Below are 13120 nucleotides of genomic sequence, written 5' to 3'. Positions count from 1 at the left end.
GACTATTATGGAGGTATTGCTTCAGTAGTCGCCACTGCGGGCGGGTAACAAAGCGGCTGCCGCCTTTACTCATTTGTCCCAAAGATGGCCGACCCAAAACTATAAAAATTAGTCAGGCCCCAGATTTCAACAAATGGTGGTAGTTCTATTTTCTCACGTTAGGACTACACTTTAACGATCATCTTGGAAAGTAATTTTTCTACTCAACATCTAAAAAATTAAAATCAAACCTAATGTCTTCTTCCAAGCGTATTGCCAAAGAATTAAGTGATTTAGGGAGGTATGTCAAAGAAATTAACTAATTTTTTTCTTGATCTGAAAAGAAAAAAGAGTTACTAACATGAGCTTCTTTTTGAACTTTATCCCGGAAGAGATCCTCCTGCTTCATGTTCAGCAGGCCCTGTAGGGGATGACCTGTACCACTGGCAAGCCTCTATAATGGGTCCCTCAGACTCACCTTACGCCGGTGGCGTTTTCTTTTTGTCTATTCACTTTCCTACTGATTATCCGTTCAAGCCACCAAAGGTGAACTTTACCACCAAGATTTATCATCCGAATATTAATTCGAGTGGAAATATCTGCTTGGATATTTTAAAGGACCAGTGGTCACCAGCGCTAACTCTTTCAAAAGTTCTGTTGTCTATTTGCTCTCTTCTAACAGATGCTAACCCCGATGATCCCCTGGTCCCCGAGATTGCTCAAATATACAAGACAGATAAGGCCAAGTATGAAGCCACCGCTAAGGAGTGGACCAAGAAATATGCTGTTTAATTAATTTGTTCTAACCGATCAATTCTGTAGGCTTGCCTTCCTTAACGCGCACGCACACACACCACACCAATATATTATATATTCTTTACATATGCAAATATGCAAATTTGTATACGTATATCGACACGAGTTTGATCGATTCCTATCATAAAGCTTGGTGTCCATCGCCTCCTTTCTCCTGTACGAGTTAATATTAATAAAAATAATCTCCGCGACGGGGAATTGAACCCCGATCTGGCACGCGACAAGCGCCCATTCTGACCATTAAACTATCACGGAAGAACAAAGCACTCACGATGGGGGTCGAACCCATAATCTTCTGATTAGAAGTCAGACGCGTTGCCATTACGCCACGCGAGCTACTATTTGTTGATGGTGACTGCAACATACCTAATTAAGTTCCTGTTATGCATTACTTTTCAATTTTTTGTATTTAATATTTTCTCATAGTAAGCCTAAACATGTAACTACCTTGAAAAATTAATGCCAGGAGAACATAGAGGGCAAAGTGTGTAGTAACAAAGCTGGAAAGAGGTGCTCGGTTCTGAACAGGTGTAAAAAATGAAAAATGATGATAAAGCTAATGATATAATAATAGACTCTGTAAAAGTTCCTAATTCATACAAACCCCCAAAAAATCCTATTGTCTTTTGCCATGGTTTATCAGGATTTGACAAGTTAATTCTGATCCCTTCTGTATTCCACCTAACAAATTTAGTTTCCAATTCAATAGTACATAACATGGCAGAAAATTTCATGCAGGATGACGAAGATGAAAGTGATAATAAATACACAAATTTATTAGAGATTGAATATTGGATTGGTGTCAAAAAGTTTCTCCAGTCAAAGGGATGTACTGTGATCACTACTAAAGTACCAGGTTTCGGTAGTATCGAAGAAAGAGCAATGGCCTTGGATGCTCAGTTACAGAAAGAAGTAAAGAAAATCGAATCAAAGGATAAGAGGCATTCGTTAAATCTAATCGCACATTCAATGGGTGGACTAGATTGCCGATATCTAATCTCCAATATCAAAAATAGGAATTACGATATATTGAGCCTAACCACTATTTCGACTCCACATAGAGGGTCAGAGATGGCTGATTATGTTGTCGACCTTTTTGAAAATTTAAACGCCTTGAGAGTGAGTCAAAAGATATTGCCAATATGTTTTTACCAACTCACCACGACGTATATGAAATACTTCAATTTGGTTACGCCAAATAGTCCAAAGGTTTCCTATTTTTCATACGGTTGCTCCTTTGTGCCTAAGTGGTACAATGTCTTTTGCACACCTTGGAAAATTGTCTATGAGAGATCTAAAGGTTGCCCCAACGACGGCCTGGTAACTATAAATAGCAGTAAATGGGGTGAGTACAGGGGTACTTTAAAAGATATGGATCATCTGGACGTGATCAATTGGAAGAATAAGTTGCAGGATGATTGGAGTAAATATTTTCACACAACTACCGTCGGAGAGAAGGTTGACATCTTGAACTTTTATTTGAAGATAACGGATGACTTGGCACGGAAGGGATTTTAAGAGCCGTTTCATTTGTAAGAACTGTACAGAATATCTCTCCTTTTTTTATGTTTTGATCTCAAATTTACTGACGTTGGGTGAAAAACGATCAGAATTATATCAATATTTATTGGGTACGTAAAAGGCAAAAGTAAAAAAAGAAGAAATATTTAAAAAAATTTATTTTTACTTGCTTAAAGCTCATCATGGTTGATGGAAACATCAGACGTAACGTCTGTTACCTCCGGTTTAGTATTCTCCATCGTTTCAGGATCAGCTTCTGTAATATCTCTACTTGGATCGGTAGCAGTTTCTTTCTTCTTGCCGCCATTTTTGGTACTTTCATCGTCATTAATTCCTGCATGGTCTCTCTCCCCATTTATGTTCTCATCACTTCCAACATTTAATAAGGGTTTCAATCCGTTCATCAGTGCCAGTTCAAAATCATTATTCGGTTGATTTCTCATGTTTTCAAATATCACTTCCATTTCATGTGGACTTACGATTTCGTTTAATAGTTCCTTCACTTCCGTTATTTCCTTTGAAAGCCTTAAGAGCAGCTCGCTATCGGGACTAATTGAGAGTTCTTCAGACTGAGTGTTTTCTGTTTTTGTGTCTCCTTTACTTGAGCGGGTTATTTGGCTAAGTTCAGTTGACAGGTCAGGATCCCCAATCTTGTATGATATAAAGTTTCCGTTATCTTCATTGAACGTAAATGTCTTGTTAAAAAATATCTCTGCCCTTTGTGAATTAAGTATGTTCAACGATAAAATGGTTTGCAATTGGTCTTTGATATCAACCACTTCCGCCAACCAAACACATGAATCACCAGGCTGGAGAATATGTCCATTAGGTAACGATACTAATCTCAAGCTAAGCATTTTGTTTATGGCATTTCCAAATTTCTGGTAATACGTGTCGGTAATTACATCCCAATTAGACATCGCATTATCAGTAACCATTAATTTGACTCTCTCATCAGTATTAAAGGGCCTTAGAAAGTATACTCCAGAGCCTAAAAAAATCGGCTCATATTCAGTGATTAAATCGATAGAGTTACTGTCAATTTTTGATTTGTCGGGCGTCCTACAAAGTATAGGTGAGGCATTTTTTTGGTCTTCATTTTTAGCTAATAATTCTAAATTGCACAATTCAGGTATGGTAACTTGGGCTTCATAAACACAAATTTTTGTTTCCCTCACCCATTGGATGGTTGCTGGTCCAGAGTTTGAGCCACCACAGACATATTGTATTTCAACCATTCTTTCAGTCCCGGTCACATCGCAAGTATCACCTGAGCCTATAATTTCACTAATGTAATATCCCACATCGTCATAAAGTAATTCGAATTCTCTCTCGTCTAATTTTGCCTTTGGTTTTCCCAGCCGGTAAACCAAAGATTCATCTCGATTGACGATTTCACCAGTTTGTGTATTTACTTTACCATGAAACTGAACAAATTCTATGCCAGGACAGTACTTATAAATCCAAAATCCAGCCTGGTAGAAGATGCATCGTTCATTTAGTTTATCAAAAATCGTTGTAACGCCTTGATTCAGGGTATTGGTTAGTAATGCTGCCTTTTCACTATTGCTATACTCATCTGAGTTTTCCAATACATCGTTCAATTGAGTACTTGCATTTTGAATAAAGCATTCGAGATCGCCACCCATATTTACGATATACCCTGAGTTCATGGCAGACTGATTTTTTAATATTCTATCACTCCAGTTGCCCTCATCGATGTAGGATATGAGGTATTTGTTTGACACTATGGGGTCCTCTATAGGTGCTAATAGTGATGATCCTAATGGTATCAGCGTAGAAATTGCGCTCAGAGCATATATAATTTTAGCTTGCATCGTAACGGAGAAGAAAGCGGTGATAGTGATATATGTGAAGAACTATCGGTTATTTAGGGAAATTTGCTTTTCATTTATGAGATTATATTTTCACCTGAGATTTCGGCTGTATTTTTTGCATACGTGCGCTGGGTCCCTAACCATAATAATTGTATGGCAACTTAAAAACCCAACCAAATATAGAAATAATTCGAAATATATAAAGGACGCTTTCCAGCAGAAGAATAAGGCTGTACCGTTCAACACTGTCCCATAAGAACTATAGGTATCTCGTTGAATAAGAAATGTTGATGCGGCTGTTGCGTGTGATTTCGTTGGCCAGCATGGTCTTCGGTGCTGATATTTTACAATTAAGCTATTCAGAGGATGCGAAAGACGCTACTCCCCTAGGAACATTTGAGATTGACAGTACATCTGATGGGAATGTTACAGTAACAACTATTGATGTACAGAATGTTGAAGTTTCTGGGCAATACTGTTTGAATGCCCAGATTGAAGGTAAATTGGATATGCCATGTTTCAGCTACATGAAGCTGAGGACACCATTAAGATACGATTTAATTGTGGATGTAGATGAAGACAATGAGGTCAAGCAGGTGTCGTTATCATACAATGAGACTAACGATGCTATTGTTCCTACAGTAAGATATCCAGAAACAGGTCCAACCGCACCAGTGACTAAATTAAAGAAAAAAACAAAGACCTACGCTGACAAAAAAGCTAGTAAGAATAACGATGGAAGTACTGCACAATTTCAAGAAGATGAAGAGGTCAAGGAGGTCTCTTGGTTCCAAAAGAACTGGAAAATGCTACTTCTGGGCCTACTGATTTACAACTTTGTTGCGGGGTCCGTGAAGAAGCAACAACAACAAGATGCTGGAGCTGGCCAAAAGACTGAGTAAACAAGAGTATTGTGAGATTCTTAAGTTTAAAGGGGTTATTTTTATCTCCTTCCCGAAAATATTTGAATACATAAAATTGTTATATAAAGGTTTTAGTAATCCACATGTCGTAAATGGCAATTACTAGTTATCAAATGTAAAGATTTCTTCCTCTTTCTATCACATTAGGGACATGATCATTGCCGTCAAAAGACCAATCAAAGTGGTTGTTTGACCGACTGGTGCCATGATAGCGGCATTGCCTTTGGAACTCTTAGAACTAGAGCTGGAAGCGCTAGAGCTAGAAGCGCTGGAGCTAGAAACACTAGAGGCAGAAGCAGCAGCCTTGATATTGCCAGAAGTTAGCTTTTTTTCTTCAGCCTTAGAAGATGACTTGGAAGCTTTGGAAGTAGTTTTACTTGATTGGGGTTTGGAGGTGGATGATAATTTAACAGATGTTGACGTTGCACCATTTTTGCAAACAAAAGATTCACCTTTAATACCCCCCTTCTTTTGCAAAGCTTTCAAAGCATTACAGGAGAAATTGTTTGACTTTGATTCGACATCTGCTCCACCCTTAACAGACTTCAAAGAGTTTAGGTTCAAGACGGTGAAATTACCGACAACTTCCAAGGTACCGCCAATGGTTGTTAGGTTGTCGAGGCCACCAATTTTTTGTAAACCAGTGTTATTAGCAACAACAAGGGCACCACCTATGGTTGACAAGTTAGAAAACGACAAGTTCTTCAAGTAATCATTGGAAACAATACTGAAGGTTTGGCCGATCGTGCTTAGCTTAGTGAAATTCAAACTAGAGATGGAATTGTTGATGAAACCCAATGAGGAGTTAATCTTTTGTAAGCTGGCAAAGGAAACAGAATGAACGTCGGTTAAACTAATATTATTTGCCCAAACCAAGTCATCGAAAGTGATTTTAGTCTGGTTACCATTGAACGAAAATTGTAAAGAGTCGCTGACTGTTTCAAGGGGAGATTTGATCGAGGTTAATTTCTTGTTGTTATTGACGTTGAACACGTTAACTTTTTTTAAGGCAGAAAAGCCATCAACGGATTGCAGCGAAGTGTCGGAAATATAAATGTTGTTAGCAGATTTGATATTAGAAGTGAAAGCAGAGATTGCGGGTAGAGTAATCAGATTTATACTATTAACGTTTTGTAAAGACCCGAATGATGCGGAAGTCAGGATTGTCAAGCTTTGCAAATTCAAAGAATCTGTGATAGACTCCAAGGAATCAGCAGCGAACGAGGTTAGGTTTGTAGCATTGAATATTGTTAGAGAACCTTTAATTTCTTTAACGTTAGCCAAAGCACCAGTCTTTAAACCACCACCGACAGTTAGGTTCCCCACCAATGTGTCACAGCGGCTATATTTATCTAAGTCACTCTGAGCCGTAGCCGTAGCGTGCGAGCTTATAGTACAGGAAGAGGGTATGCTGGAAGAAGAAGAAGTAGCAGCTAGAGCTGACGTTATTAAGAATGCGGTTGAAGCGATAAGTGAATGTAGTTGCATGATCTATTTATAGCGAACTTTTTTTTCCTTCCCTTTCTTGGATTAGGTGTACTGCAGTGTGATGTACTGTGAACTTATATTTCACCTATATAGAGCAAGAGATGAATAATGAAGAATATGTGTGCTATTTATATGTTTAAGTGAGGAACAAGTATGCGTTTGCTCGTAAGGATCCTTGAGCGGTTGTGAATGATATTAGTTAGAGTTAATGCCATGAAAACCCAGCCTAATCATTCAACATTACTCTTTGTAGTAATAAACTCTGATCAAAGTCCGAATCAGGGCAGTGTGCCTACGCTATTTTTAGAGAATAGTAACACCATTACAACTAAAAAAGCCCTCTACTAATTGAGATATCCCAGCTTTGTGGTCTTTTTTTGGTTTCTTTGGTTTTTTTCCCTCAGGGATACGGAAATGCGGTCCTTAATTTAAAAAGCCTTTGCCGTAAAGAGAAAACAAAAATGGGTTGGCGGGTCAAGGGAGTGCTTTTTTAAACGACTCAAAATATTTGAAATGAAAAAAAAAAATAGCCGCCCAGCCGGCACGTGTATATCACGTGAAAAGTGACCCGGTCTCCAGATAATAGGAATCCGCCCACCCTTTTTATTTATACGCTTTCCGTTTTTTTTATTTATGGGGCCCATCCGCGGAAGAAAAAAGAAAAGCGGGCAATTACTAATGCGATCACTCCAGAAGAGATTTGATGTGGCAATAGCATGATTATGATAGCGTATATGTTATGTGCGTTAGAGCAGGGAGTACTATATGTCACCCTATCCTTGAAAGTTTTTATAAAACGCTCTTAGTAATGGTTTGTATATGTTCATTATCACAACCTGCTCTTAAAAGAACTATCCACGTGCAGTACCGTCTTGTGTTTGTCCGTCCCTTGGGGTTCTTCGGATTTTCTATCTCCTCTTTTTTTTCGTTAGACTTTCATTTTGGGAAAAATTCGATTCTTTTTCTTTGATTTTTTTTGGTTTCCTCTTGAATCTGTAAAGAACAAGAGCAGAAACTTAAAGTTAGGAAGGATAACAAAAGCTTGCTATTACAAACAAATAAGAGCTTTGCGTTTATTATTTTATCGAATAGTACTCCTTCATACTCTCCGCCGCTGAAATCCTATCCCTTCACTATTTAGGGCTTATAGCGACTGTTATTTGTTAGTACACCAAACAAGGAAAATAGAACAATACAACGTAAATATGAGTAGTCGCAAAAGCACCGCTTCCAGTTTACTGTTACGGCAATATAGAGAACTTACCGATCCTAAGAAGGCTATTCCCTCATTTCATATAGAACTAGAGGATGATTCAAATATTTTCACTTGGAATATAGGTGTTATGGTACTAAATGAGGACTCCATTTACCATGGAGGGTTTTTCAAAGCTCAAATGAGATTTCCGGAAGATTTTCCCTTTTCCCCACCACAGTTTCGATTTACGCCGGCTATCTACCATCCAAACGTTTACAGGGATGGCAGGCTTTGTATTTCCATTTTACATCAAAGTGGGGATCCTATGACCGACGAACCTGATGCTGAAACGTGGTCTCCTGTGCAGACCGTGGAAAGTGTTTTGATTTCTATAGTATCTCTGCTAGAGGACCCCAACATCAACTCTCCAGCAAATGTAGATGCCGCTGTTGATTACAGAAAAAACCCTGAACAATACAAGCAAAGAGTCAAAATGGAGGTGGAAAGATCGAAACAAGATATCCCTAAAGGTTTCATAATGCCTACTTCTGAATCAGCGTACATATCTCAAAGTAAATTAGATGAGCCAGAATCGAATAAGGATATGGCGGATAATTTTTGGTATGACAGTGATTTGGACGACGATGAGAACGGATCCGTCATTTTACAAGACGACGACTACGATGATGATGATGGAAACAGTCATATCCCGTTCGGCGATGATGACGTTTACAACTATAACGACAACGATGACGATGATGAAAGAATCGAATTCGAAGATGATGACGATGATGACGACGATAGTATAGATAACGACAGCGTCATGGACAGGAAACAACCCCACAAGGCTGAAGATGAAAGCGAAGACGTAGAAGACGTAGAAAGAGTTTCTAAGAAAATATAAAAACAGAACAGTAAGAAAAAAAGACGAAATTTAACAAAACATATTCAAAACTCTAACGCAAAATCATGAATCAATTTATACGTACGTAATACGTTGTCCATCAAGCTCATATTATATTTTTTCTCATGAAAACCGAAGATTGACGGGGGAAGAAGAAATAACTAAACGTCTAAGAAAAATTTAGAAAAAATTAATTCATCATCTCATATTACTTCTCGCAATATACTGCAGGAGAGAAAGGAGGAAAGAATTGAAAGGAAAAGAGTGTATATTATTACATTACTTAACACCACCTTACAACCACAAACGTGTATATTAAGAAAGTTTTAAAAAGAAAGAAATAAAAAAAACCGAATCCGCCCCACTAATAGTTTCTAAGTTATTGTACTTTTTTGAATATATATCTCCATACATATGTATGTACATGTATATGTGTGTGTGTGCGTGCTTATATCTATATCTCTTTGCATTTAATTCCTCATTACCTTATTATCTTTATTTTCTCATTGGTTCTTTGCTAACGCCTAATTTTCTTTTGATATTTTACCCGCAATAAAGTAAATAGGCATTTTTTTTCGCAAACGCGTCTCAATCGATCTTTGCGAAAAAGAAAAAAATAAAGAAATAACGATAATAATAGTAGTGGCTCAGGCCAGGAGAAAATAAAAATCAAGCTGTATAGTCTATATTCAACCAAGTGTAAATTCCTTTAGATCTGATTGCGCTTGCAGGGCTAGTTATCTTCACAATTCAAGGTTTGAATCTGAAAGGCATTTAGAAATTCCGTTTTTGATTCATAGTTAGAACAGAAAGAAGAAGAATGGTATCTCCAACGAAAATGATAATAAGGTCTCCATTAAAGGAAACAGACACTAACTTGAAACATAATAATGGGATTGCTGTATCAACTACGGCGGCGGGCCATTTGAATGTATTTTCTAACGACAATAATTGCAACAATAACAATACCACTGAATCCTTCCCGAAGAAAAGATCCCTTGAGCGCCTCGAGCTCCAACAGCAACAGCACTTGCATGAAAAGAAAAGGGCTAAATTAGAAAGGGCCAGATCCATTGAAGGTGCTGTTCAAGTGAGCAAGGGTACAGGTCTGAAGAATGTCGAGCCAAGGGTTACACCTAAAGAATTGCTGGAATGGCAAACGAATTGGAAAAAGATCATGAAAAGAGACTCTCGCATCTACTTTGACATTACCGACGACGTAGAGATGAATACATATAACAAGTCCAAGATGGACAAACGCAGAGATTTGTTGAAAAGAGGGTTTCTTACATTGGGTGCCCAAATCACTCAATTTTTTGACACTACTGTTACAATAGTTATAACAAGAAGATCTGTTGAGAATATATATTTGCTAAAAGATACTGACATTTTATCTAGGGCTAAAAAAAACTATATGAAAGTTTGGAGTTACGAAAAGGCTGCCAGATTTCTGAAAAATCTTGATGTTGATTTGGATCATTTGAGTAAGACTAAATCTTCTTCTTTAGCTACGCCCACATTGTCCAATCTCCTACACAATGAAAAATTATATGGACCAACGGATAGAGACCCCAGAACTAAGAGGGATGATATTCATTACTTCAAATATCCTCATGTATACCTTTATGACCTATGGCAGACCTGGGCTCCCATAATAACTTTAGAATGGAAACCTCAAGAATTGACGAACTTGGACGAATTACCTTACCCAATATTGAAAATGGGTTCATTTGGCAGATGCCCTTTTATAGGTGATAGAAATTATGATGAAAGTTCCTATAAGCGCGTGGTAAAGAGATATTCGAGAGACAAGGCAAACAAAAAATATGCATTGCAACTTCGTGCCCTGTTTCAATATCATGCTGACACCCTACTGAATATATCATCAGCTAATGATCAAACGAAAACCCTAATATTCATACCTCATACATGCAACGATTCCACTAAGAGCTTCAAAAAATGGATGCAAGAGAAGGCAAAAACCTTTGAGAAGAATGAATTAAAGAAGCCGGATGACGATGCCATTCAAGAAACTCATGATGAGCATGTTGGCCAAACCGATGAGAAAAATAGTATATTTTTTAAAGAGATTGAAACCAAAAGGCGTCCGTTAAAAGAAGATGAGGAAAATAAACAATCTATAATTGAGGAATCCAACAAGTACCCGCAGCGGAAAGAGCTGACTACCATACCGAAACTAAACCATCCAGTATTAGCCACTTTTACGAGACAAGAAACTGAGGAAGTACCGGATGATTTATGCACTTTGAAAACAAAATCACGTCAACCATTTGAAATCAAAGCAAGTGGTGCTCACCAGTCTAATGATGTAGCAACCTCTTTTGGTAATGGTTTGGGTCCAACAAGAGCAAGCGTCATGAGCAAGAACATGAAGTCATTAAGTAGACTAATGGTTGATAGAAAGTTGGGAGTAAAGCAAACAAACGGCAATAACAAAAATTATACAGCCGCTATAACAACTGCTGCTGAAACATCAAGAGAAGATAAGCACAGGTTTGATGTTGATGCTTTGAAAAAAGACGAAGCCCTCTCAAGAGAGACGGGAAAAAATAATGCTATACATCTGGAAACTAACAGCAGGCTCCAGAATTTCCCAAAGGTTGCTATCAAATCTGTATCTGCAGACTCAAGATTTAATAATGACATCAAGACAACCACAGAATCTCCAACAGCATCGAAGAAAACAACTTCCACAAACGTCACCTTACATCCTAATGCACAGACAGCACAGCCGGTGAAGAAAGAGACGGTAAAAAATTCCGGATACTGTGAAAATTGTCGTGTAAAATACGAATCTTTGGAACAACACATAGTTTCTGAGAAACATCTGTCTTTTGCTGAAAATGATTTGAATTTTGAGGCTATTGACTCGTTAATTGAAAATCTCAGATTTCAAATATAGGGGAAACGATAGAAAGCGTAGCAACTTTTAGTGATAAATTGAAATAAGTATTGGTCTGCTTTCACTGTTGCTGGAAGCAAAAAAGCTATCAAAGGAAAGGTTTTTGAATCACTTTGTCGTTCAAATTAACCCTTATTACTTTCTTGCTATTGATTTCCCTCATATTTACTCGTCTACATATTATTAATTGCATATATATATACATATATATATTATCATCTAGATTATTACCGTTCATAGTCATAGCCTGTCCTAAACAAATAATGATCCCGTACCCACCGCGGTTAAATGTTATAGTTTTTCATTTCTACCCGATATCCTGCAGAGGCCGCGAGGAATAAAAAAAATAAAGCAGCTTCTCAACTGCATTGGTTGCTGCTTGTAGTCATGATTTGACATATGAGAGCTATAATACTGCATCCCATTCGAATAACCCAGAAATACTAGAATAAGAAATGTGTGAGGAGAATGTCCATGTTAGTGAAGATGTTGCCGGCAGTCGGAGCTTTTTCACGAATGCCAGGCCTAGGTTAATTGTACTAATAAGGCATGGGGAAAGCGAATCAAATAAAAACAAGGAGGTTAACGGTTATATCCCTAACCATCTGATTTCTTTGACGAAAACAGGTCAAATTCAAGCTAGACAAGCAGGTATTGACTTATTACGTGTATTAAACGTAGACGATCACAACTTGGTGGAAGATTTGGCTAAGAAATATATTAAAGATGAAAGCAGCAGGAGAACTTTACCGTTGAAGGACTATACCAGGCTGAGTAGAGAAAAGGATACAAATATAGTTTTTTATACATCACCCTATAGAAGAGCGAGGGAAACGTTGAAGGGTATTTTGGACGTCATCGATGAATATAACGAATTAAACAGTGGTGTGCGTATCTGCGAAGATATGAGGTATGACCCCTGCGGTAAACAAAAACACGCATTTTGGCCGAGAGGACTTAATAATACTGGTGGCGTTTACGAAAATAATGAAGATAATATTTGTGAAGGGGAGCCTGGAAAATGTTATCTGCAATATCGTGTTAAGGATGAGCCAAGAATAAGGGAACAAGATTTTGGTAATTTCCAAAAAATCAACAGCATGCAGGATGTTATGAAGAAGAGATCTACCTATGGTCATTTCTTCTTCAGATTCCCTCATGGAGAAAGCGCGGCAGATGTATATGACAGAGTTGCCAGTTTTCAAGAGACTCTATTTAGGCATTTCCATGATAGACAAGAGAGAAGGCCCAGAGATGTCGTCGTCCTTGTTACACATGGTATTTATTCCAGAGTTTTCCTGATGAAGTGGTTTAGATGGACATATGAAGAATTTGAATCGTTCACTAATGTTCCCAACGGGAGCGTAATGGTGATGGAACTGGACGAATCCATCAATAGATACGTCTTGAAGACCGTGTTGCCCAAATGGACCGATTGTGAGGGAGACCTGACTACATAAAATCAAAGATTTTGAATATTTAATTTACTTAGAAAACTAGACTTTTTTTTTGAGTTATGATAACCCTACATTA

The 13120-nt window shown here is 37.9% G+C and overlaps 8 protein-coding genes and 2 non-coding genes across 10 annotated transcripts; 6 read left to right on the top strand and 4 right to left on the bottom strand.

The window, feature by feature from the left end:
• Positions 1-233: 233 nt before the first annotated feature.
• UBC5 (E2 ubiquitin-conjugating protein UBC5) lies at positions 234-771 on the top strand (the record flags this gene model as incomplete). The annotated part of the gene is made up of 2 exons (XM_033909417.1): positions 234-280; positions 372-771. The coding sequence occupies 2 exons, from the start codon at positions 234-236 to the stop codon at positions 769-771; spliced, it is 447 nt and encodes a 148-aa protein (XP_033765308.1).
• A 207-nt stretch (positions 772-978) lies between these two features.
• Positions 979-1050, bottom strand: SPAR_Dtrna10D. Its single transcript has one exon. It is a non-coding gene; the product is annotated as a tRNA-Asp (tRNA).
• Positions 1051-1059: 9 nt separating this feature from the next.
• SPAR_Dtrna9R lies at positions 1060-1131 on the bottom strand. Its single transcript has one exon. It is a non-coding gene; the product is annotated as a tRNA-Arg (tRNA).
• A 201-nt stretch (positions 1132-1332) lies between these two features.
• TGL2 (triglyceride lipase) lies at positions 1333-2313 on the top strand (the record flags this gene model as incomplete). Its single annotated transcript, XM_033909416.1, has 1 exon — positions 1333-2313. The coding sequence occupies one exon, from the start codon at positions 1333-1335 to the stop codon at positions 2311-2313; it is 981 nt and encodes a 326-aa protein (XP_033765307.1).
• Positions 2314-2486: 173 nt separating this feature from the next.
• YOS9 (Yos9p) lies at positions 2487-4154 on the bottom strand (the record flags this gene model as incomplete). The annotated part of the gene is made up of 1 exon (XM_033909415.1): positions 2487-4154. The coding sequence occupies one exon, from the start codon at positions 4152-4154 to the stop codon at positions 2487-2489; it is 1668 nt and encodes a 555-aa protein (XP_033765306.1).
• Positions 4155-4438: 284 nt separating this feature from the next.
• Positions 4439-5056, top strand: EMC10 (Emc10p; the record flags this gene model as incomplete). The annotated part of the gene is made up of 1 exon (XM_033909414.1): positions 4439-5056. The coding sequence occupies one exon, from the start codon at positions 4439-4441 to the stop codon at positions 5054-5056; it is 618 nt and encodes a 205-aa protein (XP_033765305.1).
• A 159-nt stretch (positions 5057-5215) lies between these two features.
• PST1 (Pst1p) lies at positions 5216-6565 on the bottom strand (the record flags this gene model as incomplete). Its single annotated transcript, XM_033909413.1, has 1 exon — positions 5216-6565. The coding sequence occupies one exon, from the start codon at positions 6563-6565 to the stop codon at positions 5216-5218; it is 1350 nt and encodes a 449-aa protein (XP_033765304.1).
• A 1205-nt stretch (positions 6566-7770) lies between these two features.
• CDC34 (SCF E2 ubiquitin-protein ligase catalytic subunit CDC34) lies at positions 7771-8664 on the top strand (the record flags this gene model as incomplete). Its single annotated transcript, XM_033909412.1, has 1 exon — positions 7771-8664. The coding sequence occupies one exon, from the start codon at positions 7771-7773 to the stop codon at positions 8662-8664; it is 894 nt and encodes a 297-aa protein (XP_033765303.1).
• An 820-nt stretch (positions 8665-9484) lies between these two features.
• On the top strand, positions 9485-11587 carry DBF4 (protein serine/threonine kinase activating protein DBF4; the record flags this gene model as incomplete). Its single annotated transcript, XM_033909411.1, has 1 exon — positions 9485-11587. The coding sequence occupies one exon, from the start codon at positions 9485-9487 to the stop codon at positions 11585-11587; it is 2103 nt and encodes a 700-aa protein (XP_033765302.1).
• A 455-nt stretch (positions 11588-12042) lies between these two features.
• Positions 12043-13047, top strand: DET1 (acid phosphatase DET1; the record flags this gene model as incomplete). Its single annotated transcript, XM_033909410.1, has 1 exon — positions 12043-13047. One exon carries the CDS (start codon positions 12043-12045, stop codon positions 13045-13047), a length of 1005 nt encoding a protein of 334 aa, XP_033765301.1.
• Between the last annotated feature and the right edge of the window lie 73 nt (positions 13048-13120).

Source organism: Saccharomyces paradoxus, chromosome IV, assembly GCF_002079055.1.
Source record: "Saccharomyces paradoxus chromosome IV, complete sequence".
In the NCBI taxonomy this organism is placed as follows: Eukaryota; Fungi; Ascomycota; class Saccharomycetes; order Saccharomycetales; family Saccharomycetaceae; genus Saccharomyces; species Saccharomyces paradoxus.
The sequence above is the reverse complement of the archived record's forward strand: the minus strand, read 5'-3'. Positions and strand labels throughout refer to the sequence as shown.